This window comes from Ambystoma mexicanum, chromosome 1q (genome assembly GCF_040938575.1).
Source record: "Ambystoma mexicanum isolate Mex_15411 chromosome 1q, UKY_AmexF1_1, whole genome shotgun sequence".
Lineage (NCBI taxonomy): Eukaryota > Metazoa > Chordata > Amphibia > Caudata > Ambystomatidae > Ambystoma > Ambystoma mexicanum.
The window spans coordinates 657,020,626-657,044,733 of NC_090922.1; the positions used below are offsets into that span (position 1 = coordinate 657,020,626).

At 44.0% G+C, this 24,108-nt stretch overlaps 1 protein-coding gene across 1 annotated transcript in view; it reads left to right on the forward strand.

Moving 5' to 3' along the window:
• The window catches only part of ITPA (inosine triphosphatase), a 362,873-nt gene that overhangs the window by 88,629 nt on the left and 250,136 nt on the right, over positions 1-24,108 (forward strand). Inside the window, exon 4 of the mRNA XM_069641242.1 lies at positions 10,662-10,735. Within this exon, the coding sequence (XP_069497343.1) occupies positions 10,662-10,735 (74 nt within the window). The remainder of the gene's footprint in view (positions 1-10,661; positions 10,736-24,108) is intronic.

The window sequence follows — 24,108 nt, forward strand, 5'->3', positions numbered from 1 at the left end:
TTATTAAATGTCAAATAAATGAACCAAATAAGTTATTAAAGCAAATCTATCTCCCCCAAACATTAATATCCCCTTAATGCCCTCCTCCCACACATCATTTTAGGTTAATTTAGGAAGCAATCCCTGCAGTTGTTTTATAATAAAAACAGGGATTGCTTCCTAAATTAACTTCAAATACTCCTCTTCCCCTAACTAGCATTTTCTGTGCTTGCCACATCTAAATATTTTATATTTGTAGATTATTTACCCTTCTTCTTTTGCTGCTTGAAAGACTTGAGATTCAGATCTCAATCTCAGCAAAACGCTAGCAAAAAATAAAATATACACTAACGCCAGGCCACAAAAAATCAATTAAAAATGGAAAATATATTTCTGATGTTTGCTAATCTGCTTAGAATCACATGCTGTGCATATAGTCTTGACATCCAGTGGTCATCGCAGAGTATTGCATCTTGTCTTTCAAGAATCGAAAGGGGACGTTGACATGGGTGTGCCTGTAACACTATGTTTAACGTGACGGGTACTGTACCCAAAATCCCTCACGAGTCATGGTCGTTCAGATTGTTTTTTTCCACCCAGCATACTGGTCGCCTTATGCGGAGCTCGTCCAGAGAAATTGTTTTTGTTCTCTTCGACCTTTAGTCGTAATATATATTAAAATTATCGATATTACCCTACCTTCCCTTCCATCGACGGCTGTTCCAGTTCTCTGCCGAAGGCGGTACACAGATTTTCGACGGATGGGGTACGGTCGGCGCTGCAGACCACGTGGCCGAGCCTTCTGGCTTCTGGCTGGAGTGGGTTCGGAGTGGACATTTCCCTTTCTGAGAATGCCTTTCCATTTCCTCTCTCATTGTTCCCTGGATTTATTTGTCACAGTTTATTTCCTCAGCTATAGAAAAGGCTCCATTTAGGTTTTGTCCTGTTTGCAGGGTCAAATTCCCTTGGAAGGATAAACACCTAAGTGTAACCGATGTTTACCCCTCAATCACTACGAGTCTGTTTGTGAGGCTCCTGCGCCCAAAAATGTGAAGGAGCGCTGTGTTAAGCGTTGGGTGGCCTACGGAATGTCGCAGGCTGAGTCAAGTTCTCCCGCTGCCACAACCGCTGATTGTGACGAGGGGTTGAGTGACGAACTAGCCTCTGATTCGGAGGGGATTGACCTCTCGGCAGAGCACTCTCGCTCTGCGTCGTCTAGGTTCTGCTATGGGGAATGTAAACCCCGGCGGCATAGACGCACATGTTCCCCACACTAAAGACACAACCCCAGGGACATCTTCGACTAAACAGTCGAAGCAGTCCATAGAGCCAACGGGCACACCGAAAGCTTCGCCCCTGCCTGTCGAGTGTCAGTTGGCAGCCCTCCCCGCAACCACAGGTGTGCCTTGCGACTAGGCCTACTAAATCAAAGGGCGCTGACCCCAATATTCACCATCCTGTCGAGATGCATCGGAAGAAGGCATCCACAGCCAAAAAGGGCCTGGTTCTGCCGAAAGTAGCCAGAAGCCCAGACTTCAGAACCTCCCGATGAAGAAGTGATTACCGAGACCATCGCCAGGATCATTTCGGTGGATTCTCACAAAGGTCCAAGGATTCATCGAAACCCAAGGATAGACCAAAATATTTACCGGAATCTACGGAAAGGCCTACAGACAAACAAAAGGACACACCTCAACCGTCGAAACCCCCAAAAGACTTTTCTGAAGCTCCTGAAGGGATTTCTTCGGTGTTGAAGAAAAAATCTCGACGTTTGCAAACTGAGGATTTACTAGATGAGCCCTTTCCACCCCTGGACCGCTCTGGTACATCTGTTTGGACTAGAGAAAAATTTGAAGGATGTATGGATAGGCTAGAGAGATTTGTGGAACTTTCTGAGAAGTCCACACCCAAGAGGTCTATGGAGGAAAACCCCCCTCTGCCTGTGGCTAAGGTGCAGAGGGTCTTTGACCCTACACAAGATGAGGAAGAGGAGGAGGAATACATTTATGACCTCACTGAGGAGGAGGCTCAAAATGAAGATCCCTTTATTGACTCTGAGCAGGTCCATTTAGACCCCACTCAGGGTTGGCGAGTAGCCCCGGACTCCATTGATCCGCGCCCTTGGCAGTCACCTACTCCAACTCCGGAACCTGATGCCATGTGCTTGGACTCCCCTCCAACCACCCCCACTAGACAGGCCTCCCCAGTGGACGATCAAATGGCTTTCAATGCCATATTGAGGAAAGCAGCGGAACACTTCAACATTGCTACTCAGGAAGCCGTTCCAGAGGCTGACTTTGTGGAGGACATTTTGAAAGAAAATCCTCCTGCCAGCCAATCTATTCCTTTACTAAATTCAATTAAAGAGGTTGGCCCCTTCTTTATTAGCACCTGCACTTACTAGAGCAGTGAATCGGAGGGTAGAGAAGCTTTTTCGACCCTCCCCCTCTGACCTCCTCTACATCAGGGGTCATTCTACTCCAGATTCATTGGTTGTTACAACTACCAGGAAAAGAGCAGGGGTTCCCCTATCCACTGGGGAGGCACCCCCTGACAAGGAATGTAAGAGACTTTACGCTTTGGGGAAAAGGATTACTGCGGCGGGGGCTTACTCCACTCGCATCGCCAACAATGCAACTTTGTTAGCCAGCTATGCTGATGCGCAATGGGCCAAGCTAGAGGAAGGCCCTTAAGAAGTCCATGAGCCACCGCAAGCCCGTCTGCTCTCAACAATGACAGAGGGCAGGCAAGTTAACCAAAGTATGCTAAAAATACTTTGGATGCAGCAGAAACGGCCGGAAGGTCTTTGGCTCAAGGTACCCTCCTGAAAAGGCATGCGTGGCTAATAAACTCTGGGTTGAAGCCAGAGACACAAGCTTCACTTATAAATAAACCAGTGGACGATACTAATTTATTCGGAAAGGCAGTGGATGAAGCCCTCGAAACTGCAAAACAGGAGCACGACACCCTTAAGACTCTGGATCAGATCACCCAGAGACCTTCACAAAGAAGAGGGAGCAGGAATAGACGTTCCTTGCAATGGCAACGATTCCCTCAAAATCAACACAGCTCGGGGAATAACTAGTCCTCTCCCCAAGGAACCAGCAGCTATAACACCCCATAACCCACAAAGGGGCAACGCCGCTGTAAAGGATGGGGCCGGAACTCGACCCCTCGTGGCTGCCAGGCCTCAGGCCAGAAATGACTCGCAGTTCTGGGTGCCCTCCCATGCACCCACGGTCAGGGGCCGGCTAACATCTTTTTTTCGAGCATGAGAGGGAATAACTACAGACCAGTGGGTGCCTAAGACCGTTGCGCACGGGTACTGTATAGAATTCAGCCAGACCCCACAGTTCAGACCGCCACGAGCAAGACACCTGATGCCAGAACATCTGCGAATCCTGCTACAAGAAGTCGAGACCCTGCAGGAAAAGGGCACCATAGAGGTCTTGCCTCTTCTACAGGTAAACAATGATATTTATTCAGTGTACTTCCTTGTACCCAAAAAGGATCTCACCATGTGCCCTGTACTAGATTTGTGTTCCCGAACAAATTTGTGAAGCCCCAAATGTTTTGTATGGTCACTCTGCAAGAAGTAATTCACCTGCTCACACAGGGGATTACATGGCAACATTGGACATGAAAGATGCATACTTTCATATTTCAATGTTGCCGGCGGACAGAAAATACCTCAGATTCATGATTCAAGACCAGCACTATCAGTTCAAAGCACTACCCTTTGGCATAGTTTCTGCACCAAGGGTATTTACAAAGGTAATCCATCACAGTTTATCCTTACCTGGACGACTGGCTCATAACAGGGGATTCCTACGAACCCTGCCTTTCAAATACCCAAAAAGCTATAGATTTTTTATTCAGTCTAAGATTCTCTATCAACGAAAAGAAATTCAGCCTAGACCCCATCCAGGACAAACAGTTCCTAGCGGCTCTAATTCGAACAAGGGACGGCCTCGTCTTCCCCTCCAAAGAGAGAGTCTAAAACATGCTGTTTCAAATCCCTCAATATGTAGCCAGTCGAGAGGTGACGGTACGCAAAGCTATGTGACTGTTGGGAATGATGGCATCGTGCATGTATTTGGTTCCTCGCCTGCGCTTGCGTCCAATGCAGGAGTGGCTCAAAAGCCAGTGGTGTCAGGCCAGCGGACAATGGGACGATCTAGTGGTTGTCTCTACAGCCCTCGTTCTCTCGCTATGGTGGTGGTCGAGGGAGAACCTCTTGAAGGGGAAATCCTTCACCACCCCCGCAGTCGAGGCCACTCTAACTACAGACACATCTCTCAAAGGGTGGGGAGCTCACCTGCTTCAACAGATAGCGCACAGAGTTTGGTCATCAGACGTAGCATCGAACCACATAAATCTGTTGGAACTATTAGCAGTATTCAAAGCACTGAAAGCTTTCCAGACACAACTGCAGGGAAAGACGACCCTGATCCTCACAGACAGCACCACGGCCATGTACTATCTGAACAAACAAGGGGGCACTCACTCTCCAGGGCTGTCCAAACTGTCCCAGAACATTTGGAAATGGGCTCTCAAACACAACATGTTCCTGTTGTCACATGTTCCAGGGGAACTCAATCTTCTGGCAGACGTATTCACCAGAGATTTTCCACTACCCATGGAGTACGAATGGCGAGTACACGAAGGCATCGTCACCAACGTTTTCGCAGAATGGGGCTTCCCAGAGATCGACTTGTTCGCAACTCTGGAGAATGCTCAATGCCAAGATTACGCCTCCAGGTACCCCCAGAACCGTTCCAAGAGGAATGGACTCTGGATAACCTGGTCAGGGAAATTTGTTTACGCTTTTCCCCCCCGGCTCTCCTACTCAACAAGATAGTGCACAAGATGCACCAAGAACCAGTCACAATGATATTGGTGGCTCCCATGAGGGCCCGCCAACCCTGATTCGCTCATCTGATGGAGATGTCCCTATCTCCTCCAATGAAACTGCCTTGCCTGTACGACATGTTGTTGCAAGACAAGGGGGAGACACTTCACCCATGCCTGCAAACATTGAATTTAGCAGCCTGGCTCCTGAGGTCATAGAGTTCGGGCACCTGCAACTCCCTCCGAGATGTATGGACATACTCAGGGAGGCAAGAAAACCTAACACACGATATTGCTATTCCAGTAAGTGGAAATGTTTTGTTATCTGGTGCAACTCTTAAGAGCATCAACCCCATTGACTGCTCTCCTACACATATCGTTTTGTACCTGACTCATTTACTTGACTCTTTAACTCGCTAAAAGTTCACTTAGCTGTTCTTTCACCCTACACTACATCACAACAAAAGGTGTCGTGGTGGAAGATACCAGTTATTAAGGCTTTCACGGAGGTAGTAAAAATAATTCACCCTCCCATTTCTAATCCAGCTCCCGGATGGGACCTAAATGTGGTGTTGACTAGACTTATGGGGTCTCCTTTCGAGCCCATGCATAAAGCAAGTCTCAAAGATCACCTACAAAACTGCCTTTCTAATAGCCATTACTTCCATCAGGAGAGTCAGTGAACTACAAGCACTCTCATTTCTAGACCCCTTTGTAACAGTTCACAAGGATAAGGTGGCTCTGCGCACTCACCCTAGGTTTGCGCCTAAATTCATTTCAAAGTTCCATGTGAACCAATCCATAGAACTAACAACATTTTTTCAGAACCCCTCAAACATGGAAGAAAGAAGCCTGCACACACTGGATGTACGCAGAGCAGTCATGTTTTACATGGAAAGAACTCGACCACTAAGAAAAACAAATCAGTTTTTCGTTTCAGTGGCAGCAGGTAGAGAGGGAGACCGTGTCTCCAAATCTACTATGTCTAAATGGATTGTCAAATGCATCACACTCTGTTATACTCTTGCTAAGAGAGAACTGCCCTTCAAGCCTAGAGCACATTCTACTCGAGCCACTGGGGCTTCCATAGCATTCATTGCCAATGTTCCCCTAGAGTCCATTTGCAAAGCGGCAACCTGGAGTTCTGTACACACCTTTACAAAACACTATTGCCTAGACACTCATTCTAGGTCTGATTCTCAGGTGGGACAAGCAGTACTAAGACATCTTTTCTCTACTGTTCCTTCTCACATCCTACCTCCAACTCGGGTACTGCTCACTAGTCTATGCACAGCATGTGATTCTAAGCAGATTAACAAGCATCAGAAGACATGCATTTCTTACCGTAAAAGCATTTCTGATGATTGTATCTACTTAGATTCACATGTGCCCACCCTTCCTCCCCGCTCGGATGGAAGGAACATAGACATCTTACTACTTTCTCTCTTTTCTGTACTCACTCACAATAGTCATAGGCTGCCTCACGGCAGAAAAAATGCAATCGGATGGACCTCGATGCGTGAGGGATTTTGGGTACACTACACGTCACGTTAGGGATAGTGTTACAGGCACGCCCATGTCGACGTCCCCTTTCGATTCTCGAAAGACAAGATGCAATACTCTGGTGACCACTGAATGTCGGACTATACGCACTGCATGTGAATCTAAGCAGATACAATCATCAGAAATGCTTTTACGGTAAGTAATGCATGTCATCTTTTGAACCATAAAACACATTTGCACAATTCATTCCATTGTTTGGGCGCCGAGGCCATCATCTTGTTTGGAAAATGTTGGGCTGATCTGTCCTACAGCTCAAATGATAGTTGACATAGAATGTTCACATTTCCAATGGATGTTCTACTTATTGTACCTTTTTGTGCCAGCATACCTCAGTTTACTTGAGTTATGGCTTACTGCTTTGCCTCTTTACCATTTTATGAGATTTGTGCCTGCCCCAATTTATGTTTAGTGTTTGTAACGCCCACAAAACATGCTGTGCAAAAAACCCATGAACAGCAACACTGTGTTGGTATCTGCTTAAAAACAGAAAATCCTCACCACTTGGGAAATACAAATGTGTACATGGTATAAAACACACAACTCCCAAGACCTGGTAACCCAGATGAGCAATCGAATTTCTTATTTTAAACCATAAAACTGAGGTATCAAGTGTGCCAATTCATAAAACACTATGTGAGACAGGCATGGCATCAAGAGATGACAGACAATAGATTTCCAATTCAACATTAGGATCTTTGGTGTAATGCCTAACTTTCCCTATAACTAGGATGGGGATTTCCCTACTTAAAGGGAGGTCTGCATCTCTAAGTACAAATCAAGTCTGTGGGCCTCATTACGACCCAGGCGGTAAGTTACCGCCTGGGTCGTACCCTTACCACCATGGTGTAAACTACGTTTACACCATGGTGGATGGCGGATTTACCGCCCCATTCCAAGGTGAGTGGGGCGGTAAATCCCCATTTCCCATTTTACCCTTCCCCATTTTTGCCCCATAGGGCATAATGGGAGTGGGGAAGGCGCTAATTACGCCACCGTAAATTACGGTGGCGTAATTAGCACCATGGTCCCTTAGCGCCATGGATTTTAACGCCTGCAAAAAGCAGGCGTTAAACTCACCATGGCGCAAAGGGACCTCGGAATCAGGCGTTAAGGGTCGGCGCCGTTTACGGCGCCGTTAACCCCTTAACCCCTTAACGCCTGATTCGTAATGAGGCCCAGTCTGTGTCAAAACCTATGCTTGCCCTCACATCTAGAAATAAACCAGGTGTGGGGTACTTCTTGATCCACAAAATAGTGTTCAAAAGTAAAGTCTCAGCTTTAAGTTCTTCTTGGGCTCCCTATTTCAAGTTTAACACAGTTCCAATAGTTGCTTGCCTCGTTAATGTTCTGCCACTTCTTGAGGTACCCTTCCCCAAGTTCAATATATCACAGTTCACACAAAGGAAGGTCTTGAGGGACCCTGCCCCAAGACAGCGTTTCTCAGTTGCTTTGATTCTCAGGGTTCCCTTCCCCAAGATTTCACTGTAGCACTTATACTTACTCCAAATGTTCAATACAAGAAAACAATAGGTCCACTTGACCCACCTTCAGGGTTGCTTTAGTGTTCAATTCACAGTTCTCCATGGTTTATTCACAAGGTCTTTTGCTTGTCACCATTCAGGGCTTCTGGGTCTAGGAGCGGTTGTCGGACCACACTGTCCACCCATCACAGGTCGCGCAACCGTAAGGTCCCCTTGCCCATGTTTGACTCCTTCACAGGCTCTTTTGCTTCGGATTCCTAACTTCTCACATTAATGTTCTCTTTGGTTAATGTAACACTTTACTGCATCATTCTTTTGTTTCACCATAGACTTTTATAGTTCTTTCTCACATTGGTTATTTTCAAACTCAGGTGTTTGTTCAATTTTCCACCTGGTTTTGTTTCGCTCATAGTGCTTCATACATACTGTCTGACATTCGCTATGCCTGTTTAACTTCAAATGTTCATTTGGTATTCTGGATGCCTTGGTTTTATTCAAATAACATTTTTCATTCAGTTCCGTATCCAATATAACGTGGTTTCATTCAAACAGCAATTTCCATTCAGTTCAGTATTCAATATAGTGTAGTTTCATTCAAGCTGCAATTCCCATTCAGTTTGATAGTCCATAGTGTTCCCATCTGCTTATATTCGTGGACCGTTACTTTCCGGCCATCACCTGACACTTAGCGGCTCTTCGCATCTCCACCGCGGCGGTTTTTGCTGCTCCTGCTCACCACCTCTGTAGCCGGGAAGCAGGCTGCCTCTGCTCCGCTTACTCACCGGGCACTTCTCTGCACAAGGCAGCATTCTGAAAGGGCGTGGACCGTGTCCCTCCTGCTTCAAAGCTATTTGGCAGCTCCTGCTGCCCGCCTTTGGTTTTGAGGGCTCCTGGTCCTGCAACCACCACATGACTTGCTTGCTCTGTGTCCTGCAGGTCCGCTGGGATCGTTCCCAGTATTCAGACTTCCTGGTCTCCTTCGACCACAGAGTCTTTCCCCCCTCCACCCCCCTCAACTCCCCTGCTGGTGTGGGCCTCCTCCCTTTATACACTTGATCCCTATTAATGGGCATCAGGTGTGAGTCTTTGGCTTGTCTTGCCTGACCATAATGAACCCAATCAATGGGACATGCCTGACCTTCAGTATTAAATGCCTTCATACCCCTCTTCTTCCCAGTACTCACAGGACAAAACAGGGCACGAATGGTAGCCCATAAAGGCAGAGGGAAGGGGCGGGCAAGTCAGTATTAGGAAAGTGGGATACCATGTCTCGCCATCTGGCCGTCTCTCCCTAATTCCCAAGGACCCTCCATCCAGGTGATCCAACCTCGCTTGTCCGCCCCCTGGGTCAGTATCCAAAAGCGATGGCCCTTCTCTGGCCACCTGAGGAGAAGATTATCCCTGGGGTGTGGTTGTGAGAGTACCTTCAGGTTTCTCACAACATGCAGCATATCGGTTGCCAAGAATATCTTTGTACCAAGGCCTGGACAGAACTTGGCCCTTATACCTAGGATGTTCAAAGCGACGCATCTAAATTCATTACATTGTATTACCATGGCAACGTAAATGGCAACGTGCTTAAGAATCATGGTCTACACTTTTGATCAATTCATTTGCACTTTATCTGAGAGTTTTTTTAATCGTGATGGAATCGCAATTAAAAACATTTTAAAGAAACTCTGAGAGACTTGAGAGAAGTACATTTTGTATTATTTTAATATTACGGGGTATTTATAAAGAAATGTGAATTAAGAGCATTTTTCAACACATTTTGATTGTCCATCACAGGTATAATTATAACTTATTTACCATGTATTTTTTGTTAGTGTTATGATGAAAATAATAAACAATAATTGATTTTAACTTTAACAAAAATCTCTGTCTAAGGGAACAGACTCTCAATACTAAACCTGTTAACATTGCCACTAGTGCCAGGTACCATCTTTTAATGAACTCGGATGAAGAATTGAAGCCATGAATTGCTGAATTGGCTATTAACTGATGTTCGTGTTTGGCTTTTTGGCTGAAAAGGCCCTCTCTATGCAGATTAAAAATAGAATATCCTTTTTTCTTTTTTGTTTCTCTAAACCCGCTATCATTTTGATGGCATTTGGGAAACATCCCCCAATCTCAACCTGCCACAATGATGATAATAAGGGTGGAATATGTATTGGTTGGTTGTTGCCTCCTTGACAGCTGTCCCTAGAGTTGATAAAGCCATCCATAAATTAGCACTGTTGTATAAACAATACCTATTCCCTCATATGGCGCCAAAAGCAGACTTTTCGGCTAATTTACATACCCACAGTGTGTTGCAGCGTGACTCTGACCAGTAGGCGAACTTCCAGTGATGGCTATTATGTGATGATGCAGTGGTATGTGACGTTCAGTTGAAATGCTGTATTCTACTCACAAGTTACATGTCTGCTCTTTTTTTAAACTAGTATAATATTGTTGGTGTTAACTGAAAACGAACGGTCTTTCAGCATTAGATTGTTTCTTAGGAAGGGAATATAATAGCTGATTATGCGAAGTAAGCAACAAATTACAAATCCCTTTATAGCAAAATTTGATTTGATTCATTACTAAGATCTTTAGCATTTAAAAAGAAAATGCGACTTGTTTATTTAGAACATTTAGAGCGACATGACATGTGCACTGACCTAATCTGGTATTGGCCACAAACCCCTAAATCAATTAATGCTTTCATTTAGAAATTCCACCAACTGCTTCAGAGAACATTCATTTATACTTTTATGATTTTCTTTCTTCCCTCATGGTTGCCAGATTCAAGGACCAGTCATTGTAGAAGACACCTGCCTCTGCTTTAACGCCCTCGGAGGACTTCCTGGACCCTACATGTAAGTACACTCCACCCAGTGGAAAGTCAGATCTAAGAGCGATGTACATTGGCGAAACAGGCGGTCATCTGTCTTTTATATTTACTTAATGGAGTAAAGCATCACTAGAGCTACCTAGATCCAAGCACAGTGTAAGCCAGAGCTTTTCAGGCTGACCATTACTTTAAGCCATGCCCAAAAATAACCGTTGGTTACACTCTTTTCAGACTTTTCTACTCATTCCCGCTACTTTTCTGCACCTCCTGCTTTCACAGTTTTGCAAGCAAATCTCACTGGACCTGCACACCCATGACTGGTTTCTGTACAGTTCTGCCTGTATTGCTGTGTCATAACGCGCAGAACCTATTGCCATTCCAGTGTGCAGACCTTTCCAGGTCCATAAAGATCTCTTCATCGCCTACTATTTGCCCCTTTCCCCGAATCACAAGTGAGTCTGTAAACCTCTAGAGCAAGGGACAAAGACACTAATATATTGAGGATTATTCTATAATAGGCTAATTATCCCAATCCTGATTATTCAAGTTCTTTTTTTTCCTATTTTCCTGGAGGGTTCTGGTTGAGTGCCACTGTTTCACGATTGTCATGATATGTAAATGCTACCTGCACTCTCAGTAGATCAACCTAAGGACATTAACTTGGGTTTTGTCCTCTTCCAAGCAGGTCTTTGAGAGCCATGCCTGACCACTTCAGCTCCACCCAATCTCTGCCTTCTTCTGTACTTTCTAGAATACTTCATACAAACATACTTTTGCCTCTATTACATGATTACACATTTCTTTCCTTCATTTTTCTCATGAACTACTAAAGCAAACAAGCATATAAATAGCAGAGCACTTACAATAACATCCTAGTCCTACATTTGTTCAGGCTCTACTCAAGATGTATAGATGTCAGATTGGGCAAGCATGCTTAGGATCGTTTTTTGCGTCTGGATTGCCTGTACCTTCTTTGACAATTCACAAGGTGTCGTCACTTCTCTGCAAGAGGGCGCCCCTTCTCATGATGCTCGGGAGGTGAGGTCGCTACCCAATAGTCCACCTAGGGGTGGTTTAATGCAGGATGATCTCATGGGGTGCAATTCTGCCTCTGGGAAGAAGGACGATCACCTGTGGTGCAGCCCTGGAAATCCCATCAACCCCACAAATTCCCTAGTCCTATACTCCACCTCCAATCCTTCCATAGAGAACAAACATATATATTATTGTCATAGTGATGAAACCAACCAAGTAGGAAGGACGAGGAAGAGCATCAGAAGCATGAAGATTACACCTTCAAGCACTGCCATGACGTGGCTCGCAGGAATCATGAAAGGCGCCCGCGATCATGCACTGCAGGTGTTGACAATAGGTGGAGGCGGAACAAGTCCTACATAAAGGAAACTGAAGACAGACTCGATGTTGTCTTTGAGGAGCGAGGAACCCGGGAAATTTTAATCCTGACAGACGCGGGCAGAGCAGCAGAAGCCAACTAGACGCTGTGAGTGTCAACCAGGAGCAGACCTCTTTGCCTGTCCTGGTAAGAGGAGCAGTGACGTAACCACTTAACCTTGGCCGGGTGAACTGACAGGTCCCACAGAGACTCCAAAACCACAAAGCTTTAGGCGAGAATGCTGTGTAGCCCGTCTGCCGAATAAGGTGGCGCCTGGAAGCAGCAGATCAGAAGACCCATCCCTGGAAATACAGAGCAGTGCCTGACCCTGCGTGAAGGTAAAAGGGGCCCCAGTGGAGAGGCAAAGGGAACTGCTGGTGCAGCAAGCATCCATGGAATGCTTCCTCGTCCCTGTGGCACTGACAAAACAACTGAATACCAGAGATGGATCTGGGACCCAAAACTAGAAATGGAAAGCACCAGAGGAAATTGTCCTGATTCCAGTGTGAGAAGGAAAACCACTGATCACCAGAGAAGGATCTGGGGCCCAAATTCTAAGACGGAAAGCGGCAAAGGAAATCTTCCTCATTACATTGGGAAAAGGAAAACCACTGACCATCAGAGAAGGATCTGGGACCCTTGCCAATGAAGTTGAAAACATTGAGAAAGAAATATATCGAGTCCTACCAGGAGAAGGGAGTGTAAACAATATTACAATTGCTGCAGGTTTGGGTTCGCCCCCGTCTGGAAATAATAAAACACATCAGATATTTCAGACTCCAACACAGAGATTTTCAAAGTTTGCCTTAGAGCAAAACCACATTTATTACACTTAAGTGGGAAAGAAAACCACGATAGCAGAAAGCCATCGCAGTCTCTCACAAATTACAATACAAATTGGTCATGTATATGTACCTAAATTCCAGACATTACGTGCGCAAAGCAGACTTCGCATGGTCCCATCATCATGCTAACCCTGCACAATTATTCTACGTGTCAAGACATTTATATATTGTAATGTGCATTTGCACATCAACAGACAAATCACAAGATCATGACAGCCGCTTCATCAAAAATAGCATGTGCTTAATTATACGTGCTTCTGTGTGAGAATTCAACTTTTAAACCACACGCAGCTTTCCTTTGCGAAAAGGGAAGTTCGTTTCGAGCGCTTTATTTTTACATAGCCGTGGCAATTTGCAGTTACTTTCAGGAAACATCTTGATCAAAGTCAGCAGAACCACATCATATCTGTAATGACCTAATTTACAGACTAAAACTCATACAAAAGCTGTACAAAGTTCATGCTATGAATTTACTCATTTTGCTAAAGCAAGCAGGTTTTGTGCATCTTGTGCAGAATATCTATTTCAAAGGGCAGCCTAGTCATTTCAGTTTGAGAAGGCTTTAATAAATGGCCTTTAGTAGTAGTTCATATATTTCTTCTTCCTGGGCAATTGCTTGTGACACATAGTCAGTGTTACCACTAGTGGTGCGAGGTGAAGGCAGAGGGGGGAGCGGGGATCCAACAATGTCTCTCATTAATCTCGATTTGCATAATTTCTTGTATGGCAACATCTTGCATCATGAGAGCATTGCCTCTGGCGCCAAGGTATGGTCGAGGGGCACACATTTGGGCTAGATACTGGCAGCATGCTAGTAAGCAGTTAACAAAGAGGCAGCATCCTAAGATCATTAGGACCACCGTAAGCAGCAACATTCATATTTTCCAGCCCCACAGGCTAAAGCAACCCCAGATGGAATGTAAAATGTCCCATGAGCCGGTGTCTTTGTGTACCTGGGAACCAATCTCATGGAGCCTTTTTATAGATTTGCGCAAAGAGGTGGAAGCATCGGGTAGGTGAGAACAGCAGGAAGACCCTATCATTTTGCAGACCCCTCCATGCTCAGCCAGGATCATGTCTAGTACCATCCTGTTGTTAAGGGCCACTAGCCTAATGGCATGCATTTCAATTGTCATGTTTTCTAAAGCATTATTTCAGAGATTGTAGCCTCCAAAAGCCTAGCTAATCTCCTAATACTACGGGAGTTCATAGCAGGGCCATACCAGGGAATAAAAGCTTTCAGCAGGTCACTTCAGCTTTCGTGGCCTGAGGTTATATCGTGGTCCCTCTGTCACTCCTGTGATGTCTTTGGGAGGTACGATACATGGGGAAACGTTGCACAGAGATGGTCTTTGTGAATTATCAGTCCCTCTCGGCACAGATTATTCCCATGGTAGATCGGTAGACTTATTCCCAGCCAGAAATGGAGGAGCCTGCTTCACGTGGCTCGCATGTATCCAGTTACGATGTCCTTCACACCTTACAGCAGTCTGGATGGCCAATAGAACTTTCACATGGCCTTTCCACCTTAGCTGTAGGCTGGATGATTGCTGTAAATTCTTGGTGAAGATCCAGTGACCTGGTCCTTCCAGAGGTTTGGGCAAAGAGTCTTTGACCTGTTAATGGATAATAGACAACCTCTTAGTAAGCTCCAAACAGTAATCGCTCAACAAAGGATAAGGGACGTTAGACAGTTTTCTCGGAATAGGGATTCCCCATATATTTGCAGGTCATCCCATTACTATCTCATAAGGTGATAAACCTACTCCTGAGTGCGGGACAATACGTATGGACATAAGCACTAGGGGAAAAGCATCTACCCACTTGAGAGGGCTACTAGTAAAGATCTTTGCCAATTCGCTCTTGTGGGTAGAATTGAAACGTTCCAAAGCCCTGCTGCTTGTGCGTGATAAATTGTATGGAATCTCTCGCCTATTCCTAATGCATGACATAGTAGTTCTATTGTCTTATTTGCAAAGTGAAAACCATTGTCACTCCAGATTGTATGGGGCAGTCCGTATCTTGGAAAATACTCGTTCACCAAAGTCTTGGCAGTACTGAAAGCAGTATTATCCACCATAGGGAATGCTTCTGTCCATTTGCTAAACATACATACTACACCTAAAACATATCTGAATCTCTGACATTGTGGCATTTCTATGTAATCCATTTGAAGGCATTCACAAGGTAGTTCTGGGGGTCTGAAATTACCTCTAGGGGTAGGTGTACCCTTTCCGATATTGTGTGTTAAGCAAGTAATACAATTTTGACATGAGCTATAGCTGTCTTTCGAATGTTTGTATTATACCAAACTTCTCCCAAGAAGGCTACAGTTGCATCTGCACCTATATGGGAGTGTCCATGTGTCATTGTGACCATCATAGGCACATACTTGTTAAGTAACATCCATAATCTCTTATCAGACTTGTATACATAACAACCAACATCAAGGGTAGCATTGCTATTCCATTTCTCAGTTTCCTCTTTGGATGCATATGTTGTATCTGTCTGACACATTTGAGAGAATTATCAAATTCAGTAGTAACTCGTGGACTCACTGATACATAGGTTAAAGTGGCAGGTGCTTGGGGAATCAATTTAGCTGTTCTATCAGCAAAAGCATTACCTATTCACTTAATTTGTCACTTTCTTGTGAGCGCTACATTTTATGATAGCTGTCTAGGCGCTACTAGCAAATTCAATAATCTGGTGATTAGCATTCTATGCTGGATTTTAGTACCGTGAGAAGTAAGAAAACCTCTCTCAGCCCATAGTCTTCCAAAATTATGCGCCACACCAAATGCATACTGGCTATCAGTATAAATATTCACTCTCAAATCAAGGCTGAGCTCACATGCTCAAGTTATGCTATGATCTCTGCAGCCCGGGCAGATTGCTGTGGTATTTTGCAACCTTCAACCACAGTTTTCAATGTGGTTATAGCATAGGCAGCTGTGGAGCTACCGCATGGCAGTTTAAAACGTGATCTAGCTGCATACAAAGTTCCATCAGGATCAATTAAAGGTACATCAGTCAAGTCTATCCGTCCCTTTGGTTCCTCATCTGTTGTTAGGATACCGTCATGCAATACAGTGAGGTCATCGGAAGGGAGGGGTAGCACTGTGGCAGGGTTCAGTGAATTGCACCTTTTTATTGTTGTGTGGTGCAAGTAAAATTAATTCATATCTAGTCAATCTGACATTTGTCATATGTTGTGTTTGGGTCTTATTCATCAGAATATCGATTAGCATGAGGTACCATCACAAACAGTGGATGTCCTTGAACTATACTTTCAGATTGTTTGACAGAAAGGGCAGCTGCTGCAATTGCTCTTAGACATCTTGGTTACCCTTTAGCCACTGTATCTAAAGTGGAGGAAAAATAGGTTTTTATCTCCTTGGAGTTGTGTTAATACAGATAAAGCACATCCCGATTTTTCATGCAAAAACAAGGAAAAACGTTTAGCATAATTGGGGGTCTCCAAAGCAGGTGAATTACACAAAGCTTGTTTGTTTCAACATATCAAAGCTTGCTTGGTGTTCTGGTACCCATGGCAATTGAGTTGGTGTCTCTTTAGTAGTGAGATTGAGTAAGGGTTTTGCTAAGAGAGAAAAATGTGGGATCCATTGGTGGCAAAACGGCGTAATAACCAAAAACCCTCTCACTTTTTGCTGAGTGATTAGAGCTACTGTACTAAGTACAGCTTGTATTCTCTGTGGGTGTAATCTTCTTTCTCCCTTTGACAGGAGATGGCCTAAATGGGTAACTTGATGTTGGCAAAACTGTAGCTTATTCTGAGAAGCATTGTGACCCAAGGGTGCTAAAAATTCAATAGTTAGACTGTACAGTTTATGCATTGCTCTTTGGTGTCAGCAGCTATAAGTAAATCATCTACATATTGTAAAAGGGCTGTACCACTAGGAAGCGAAAAGCAATCTAGCTGTGCTTTTAAAGCTTGACTGTAAATGCTTGGGCTCTCTGTGTAACCTTGTGGAGCTCTACAGAATGTATAACAACTCCCTTCTATGTTAAAAGCAAACACGTACTGGCTATCCTCATGGATTGGAACACTAAAGAAAGCATTCTTAAGGTCAATCACAGTAAAATACTGGGCAGTAGGTGTGAGCGTGGTAAAAAGAGAAACCATATCTGGCACAACTGGAAATTGGGCCGGCACTATCTTGTTAATGGCACGCAAATCAGTTATTAGTCTGCATGCAGGTGGTGCATTCTCACTAACCTTCTTCTGGATAGGAAGAAGAGGGCTGTTACAGGTCCTGCCTGCTACCTGTTTGATAATGCCATTAGTTGAGAAATCCTGTATCACTGGGCGATTCCTTCTAGTGCTTGTTTTGTCATTGTGTACAGGCGTATTCTTGGGTAGATATCGTATCTCTTAATGTAATGCCAACAGGTTCTACCTGGAGACACCCTACATCATTTTTACCTTTGGCCCACACTCTTTCATCAACAGTTAGTAATTCATTTTGAAGTACACCCGTGGTAGTAGCAGCATATGCACAGCCTTTTTGTAAGTAATCAGACATGCAAGTGAGGTAGACACCATCAGGCGTACAATAAATAGTGGCGTACAATATCTTACGCAGATGCATTCCCAATAAATTCAAAGCACGTTTGTCAGTAAGCACAACAGGAGCAAGACATGAAATAGGTCCTATAGAGAATTGGATAGGCTCTGAAATAGGGCTATGAACAGGCGTATTAGAAAAACCTACTGATGTGTTTACTTTCCCAGAGAGGGGCACAGTAGGTACCAATTTATGCGAGATAGATGTATGGGTAGCCCCGGTATCAAGTAAGAACTTAATCTTTCCTGGTTTTGCATCTTTAAGGGATAACTCAACATATGGTCCTTCGGGGTCTACTGGAATCTGCACTCTCCCTTTACCCTCTCTTGGGCATCCCTATTCCACAAAATCATCTGAACATGTATCATCCTCATAGTAATCTCTTGCTGAATATTGTTGGCCTTGTCTGGGATCAAAATAATTATGTGCATCTTTGATAGTTTTAACTTCTTCACCATTACTTTGTCTCATCTGTCCTCTGGCAAAAACTTGCTCTACTGACCTTCCTCTTCCTCTAGGCCTCATTGGGCAGTCATGGATCCAATGGTCCTGACCTTTTCAATAATTCCAACCTTCATCTGAACCACTCCTTCCATTGAAAGGTGGTGCACTTCCACCAAGTCCTCTTCCTCTATACATACATCTTCCCCTCTGCATACTCATTCCTCGTCCTCTCTCTGGAAATGCTTGTTGCATCAAAGTTCTAGTTTGTAAACGATTTAGCTTTCTTTCCTTCTCAGTGTTTTCCTTGCTTTGTCTATCCGCAAACTACCTGGCCATAGTTAATATCTGAGCAGCATTTTGGGTTGGCCATGTGGACTCCTATGTTTGAATGTCATGTTTAAGATAATGAAGTAATCCTACAAAATGCAAACCGAAAGCCTTTTGCCCTTCTGTAGTACTTGTGTCCATTCTGCTAAAAGAGCTAAAAGCCTGCTCTTTCCTTGCTAAATATTTCTCAAATGATTCTGCTTCATCCTGCTTACAGGTAGTTGGCTTATTCCAGTTAATCTTGCTTTCTGGGTACTATCTGTTCTGTTCTTCTCATTATGTGCTTGGGCAAGGCTAGAATAGTTTTGTCTAAACAACCCTCCTCATTTCTGAGTTTTGCCACTGTCTCATCTTCTAAGGCAGTCCATTTAATGGGTGGTTCTTCACTATCCTGTTTCCTGCATTGTCTGGAGGGAATATGCACGTAAATAGCTGGTCAATATCACTCTGTGTTAGAGGTCCAGTTTTTAGCACACGGTTAGTTTGGCTATACCATTGCTCTGGATTCTGTCTAATATCTGGACAGTCCTTGGTAGGATAATAGTTCCATACAATTCCAAGGTACATGTACATGATGTGTGGGGTTGCTACTATCAAAACCTGGCACTTCTCTCATAGGGTTCTGCTTTGTTACTGGACTGTGTAAGGGAATTTTATCAAGCCACCTTAGTAGTGTCACTATGATATCTGACCAGTCATCTGTAGATAAGTCCCTTCTTGGCTATTCTTATACATTTCCTTATAGTGGTCTGGAAGATCATATTCTTCTCTTCTCCCTTTTTGTTTACTATTAACCTCTTTATAGGCTAACCACACTTTGCTGCATAAGTGTTTTACAATTTCATTTGCCACAAGCTGTTCTACTTGAGGCGCAATATCCCTGGCTATTTTAATCCCTTCTTCCCCTTTAGCTGTCCAAGCATTTGCAAAGTGTTTAGCTTCATCCCTTTGGGATGCAGTTATGCTCCTAGTCTGGTATATAGGAGTACCTGGTGGAGGAGGGGGCTCCTTTGGCCCATCATGCACATTTGGGTGATGGTAAGGAGGCGGGAGAGTTCTCTTAGTGGAGAGAAGGCATTCTAATAGGGGATCAATTTTTTCATCAGTGTGCATCATTGGTGCTGTAGCCTCATTACATGATTTAGATACATATGCTCCTACTGTTTTATCATCACTCTCTATTATCCAGTTCCATCAATTTCTCCAGTTTCTGGAGCTCATAGGCTCTAGCTTTATCTTTTTCTGATTGCAGCTTTTTATTCTTTAGCCGTGTTTCTCTCATTGATTTCTGTCTGACATAATCTTCCCATATTTTATAAGTCTCCCATTGCAGTGGCCTTACCTCTTTATCTCCGTTGGCTGACAACGTTTCTCTAAGATATGCTGTTTTGTCCAAATCAAAAGTTCCATGAATAGGAAAGCAAAGGGTAGGGTCACTGGTTTTGGAGGTATACTTATGCCATTCACGCAAAAACAGGACTACACCTTGTCCCTTCTTAATCAATAATTCCCAACCTGGGGTTCCTTCAGGGGTTGTAGGCACATGTTGCTCTAAGGCAGGGGTCTCCAACCTTTACGGTAGCTAGAGCTACTTGCAGTGGAGAGTAACCCCCGGGCGAAATCAGGGTGGGGATGTTTATAAACCTTGGAATGTTTACCAATATTTTTTTGGCCCGATTATTTCCCTTCTATAAATAGTTGGAATAACATATGCCTTCACGATTTATATTGAGAACTTCAGAAACCTCTTTGTTGCATTATTATTTATTAGCAGCTGTCTCATAAAAAGACAGATAATTGTTGGACTACCACACAAATATCCTGTAATGTATGTGCCCCTTCTTTTGCGTTTTATGCAGGCTTTCTACATGCTAGGCACACTATTGTTTTCCAAATTTGCATTTCACAATTCGATGAAAAAACAAAAGTAATTTCCAAACTGAAAAATGCTGCTTGCGTTCACTATTTTTCTTTGAATTTTTTTTTTTGTCAGACACCACACATACTCTGTTATTTGTGTGCCCCTCTGTGTTTCAGCACAGGTTACATTTATAAAGATGTTATATGCTTGTCAAACTGGTTAATCACAAATAAATGCTTCTGTTGTGCTGACAGCAGTTTTTAGGAAATTAAACTGTGGGCTCATGAGTGCCAACTTTTGATTTCACTACAGGGGCAGAAGTATCTCCGCCTCCGCCCTGAATATAAGCAAGCAACCAGCCCAACCCATCCCCTGGCCAACCACCACTTGCCATTTGCCCTTAATGTTTTAATGTTCCAAAAAACGTGAATGGTAGGGGAAGATGGGCGATAATAAACACTTGGAAACTCAGCACACCTCTTACAGCTTCTGATGCACCTCCACATCTAAAGTGTCCTATGGGCTTTCTTTCCTCCGGTAAAAAGGTAGGACAGCAGCCATGACTGTTTGTTTGTGAGGGAGGAACAGGGTGACAGGTATCGGTATAATTATCCATACATCTCAACCTGTTGAATCACCAAGTAGTGCGAATTCAGACGAGTTCTGAGTGTGACCCCATTGAAGTCCACACAGATGGCAATTTTTCTAAAGCCTAAGGATGTGGTTTGGCTTTGCTGGGATGATGAAAATGAGCCCAAAGTGGGTGACGACCCCTAGAGGACAGTGAGTTAAGATGTGCATATATTTAGAGAGTAAAGGGGAGGATGGTGTTTGGGGTTGGGGAGAAGCCAGACACCCGCTACGAGTTGTGTTTAGGAGGTAGTGGAGGCAGCGGGATTCCTGGTATGTATCAAAGTTTGGGAGGCACGAGGAGAAAGCAGGACACCAGGTATGGGTGTCTGTTTGGGCAGGTTTATGCAAAACATCTCAAACCTAGTTCAAACATACTTGTTTCAATGTGCAGGCATCTTTAATTAAAATGTTGTCTTTATTTTATACTTAATGAATGCAAAAGTAATACATTTCTATATATCAAAGTGCAGAAAAAACATCACAAAAAAAGATAAATGTCCTTTTCTTTTGCCACATCATTCTCAAATCCATGCTGCAATATCCTGGCAGTTCTTGTTCAGGCTCTGGCTATGATCGCTCTCCCTAAATGAGCTACAGTGGGGAGAGTAACCAGGGCTGCTTTTAATTGGAAGACTAGTTACCACTCTGAAAATAATTCTGCCAGAAAAGAGGCCCTGGTTTTGATTGGCCTTGCACTGCATAAATGACACAATTTAAACTTCCATTGCTATGTGATATCTTGCTTCCTCACCAAAGAAGGGTGTGAGGCAAGACCAGTAGTATGTTTTATGCGTCATGGGGTCTCCCTCACAATCTTCGTGAGTGTTACTACATGCAGTAACGGTGTCATCTGCACATAATAGATGACTAGCATGTTATTGAGCTTCCCTCCTCTCACCATAACCTCGTGTACTGCAGTGATTTGCAGTCCCTCTGCCTTGCAAGCAAAAAAGCAATGTTTACAGTGTTTGTTTGCCAGCAGAATTTGTTTGCCAGCAGGCTTTCTGATTCCTGGCTGTGCTATGGGGGCGCACAAGGCCATCTGTGGTACTACAGGCAGCCACAGAAGCAGAAGATGATGCTGACATCTGTCAGTGTATCTGCAAACAGCTCCACGTGGCACAGCAGCCAAGCTCCCCGCCTGCAATCGGAAAGACGAGGGTTCGGATCCTGAACACGGAGTAGCAGCAAAACACATCAGTAAATCATTTAACCTTACAAAGTGTTTATTTTTCAGTATCTCGATCGCGTATTACTGAAGATGCTCAGGCGAGCTACTGGTAGCTCGCGATCGACCGTTTGGCGACCTATTGAGAAGTATGGGTGGATGTGGTCTGCTGGAAAACCCTGGGCTTCTTATCAGAGTATTATAGCAGTGGACTCCACGAATGTCAGCCGTCGGCTCCGCTCCTTGTCAACCATGGTTCAAAGCCCATCTGGAACCGTCCGTGATGAAGTAGTCCCAGAGTCACCAAATTGTAAACAATATTACAATTGCTGCAGGTTTGGGTTTGCCCCGTCTGGAAATAATGAAACAAATCAGATATTTAAGACTCCAACACAGAGACTGTCAAATTGTGCTTTGCAGCAAAACCAAATTTAGTACACTTAAGTGGGAAAGAAAACCATAATGGCAGAAAGCCATCACAGTCTCTCACAAATTACAATACAAAATGGTCATGTATATATACCTAAATTCCAGACATTACGTGCGCAAAGAAGCCATTGCGTCGTCATGCTAACTCTGCGCAAATATTCTACATGTCAAGACATTTATATATTGTAATGTGCATTTGCCCGCCAGCAGGCAAATCACAAGAGCATGACAGCAGCTTGATCAAAAATAGCTTGTGCTTACTAATATGTGCTTCTGTGTGAGAGTTCAACTTTTAAACCACACGCAGTTTTCCGTTGCAAAAAGGGAAGTTTGTGTCAGGCGCTTTATTTATACATAGCCTTTGCAATTTGCAGTTACTTTAAGCAAACATCTTGATCAAAGTCAGTAGAACCACATAATATCTGTGATGACCTAATGTACAGACTAAAACTCGTACAAAAGCTGTACAAAGTTCATGCTATGAATTTACTCAGTTTGAAAAGGCTTTCATGAATGGCTTTTAGTAGTTCACATTATAATAGCTTTGGCAGGTTACATTGAAAGAACTAATGGGCAATTAAAATACATTTTCCACAGGAGTCATTCTCCTGGGACAACATCAGGAGTTCTGAATAAAGACACTAGGGGATTCCCCACCGGGACCCCCTCCTAGCCCCCCACGGCCTTGTGTTGAACTGTGCCAAAGCCTACAAAGAGAAGGGAGGCATTCTCTTGGTCCTGAACTGAGAGAGATCCAGAAGCCAGGGAAAGGGAGTCATTCCGTCTGGCATTGTTGTGAAGTATACCAAATCATAACAGGGGAAGGGAGTTATTCTCCCGGTTCTATTGAAGTGTATAAGGAGCTACACCAGGCGAAGGCAGCCATTCTCCTAAAGGTAACATTTTGCCAAGACTGTGGGAAAGCCACAAGCCAGGGGAAGGTAGTCATTCTCCTTAAAGAAGGAACCTTTTGTTAGTTTACCTTTTTATATAGTGTGCGGGATAGAAGTAGGTTCTGACACAGGACAGTGGAATTTACGTTGACTGACATTCTGACAGATCCTTTTAATATTAGTTTTGAGACAGGGAAACCCCTCCTAGAAGTTGGGGATATTAAGGACCTTTTAAACACAGAAATAAGTCTATAGCAAAACCATGCCACCTTTGTGTCGGCTTCCTTCTTCGACAACCTTACAACTTCCCTCCTCACTGTCAAGACGTCTCTTATTTGAGTGATCTGACAAAGATATAAGCAGATACTTTAGCGATTAGCCACACACATCGAGGTGTGTTTGCGAAAGCTGGAAATGACTATAGACAGCAAAAATAGACCTGCTTTAAGAAAAGCAGTGATGCCCCCAGGCACCATTCACATATTTACTGATATCCTCTTTGTTGCTCTATAAATGCCATGTTCCAACCCTATTCCTAGAATCCCATATGGAATGTAACACCCCAGCGGCCCACTGCCAGACGAAGACCAGGTACAAAACAAGGGTAGGTGGGAAACTGGCTCTTCACAGAACTCACTAGTTGGAGTAAAGAGAAACAGACATTAACATCAGCGGTCTTTCCAACCTTGGACCCATGTGTTCCCAACCATGCAGTAGCTTCAGAGGGCTTTAGAGAGTGCTTGAGGCCACGTTGCCCCGTCAACAACCACCTGCTCTCAAACACTTGTAGTGGTTGTTTCTTTTAGGTGACGGGCA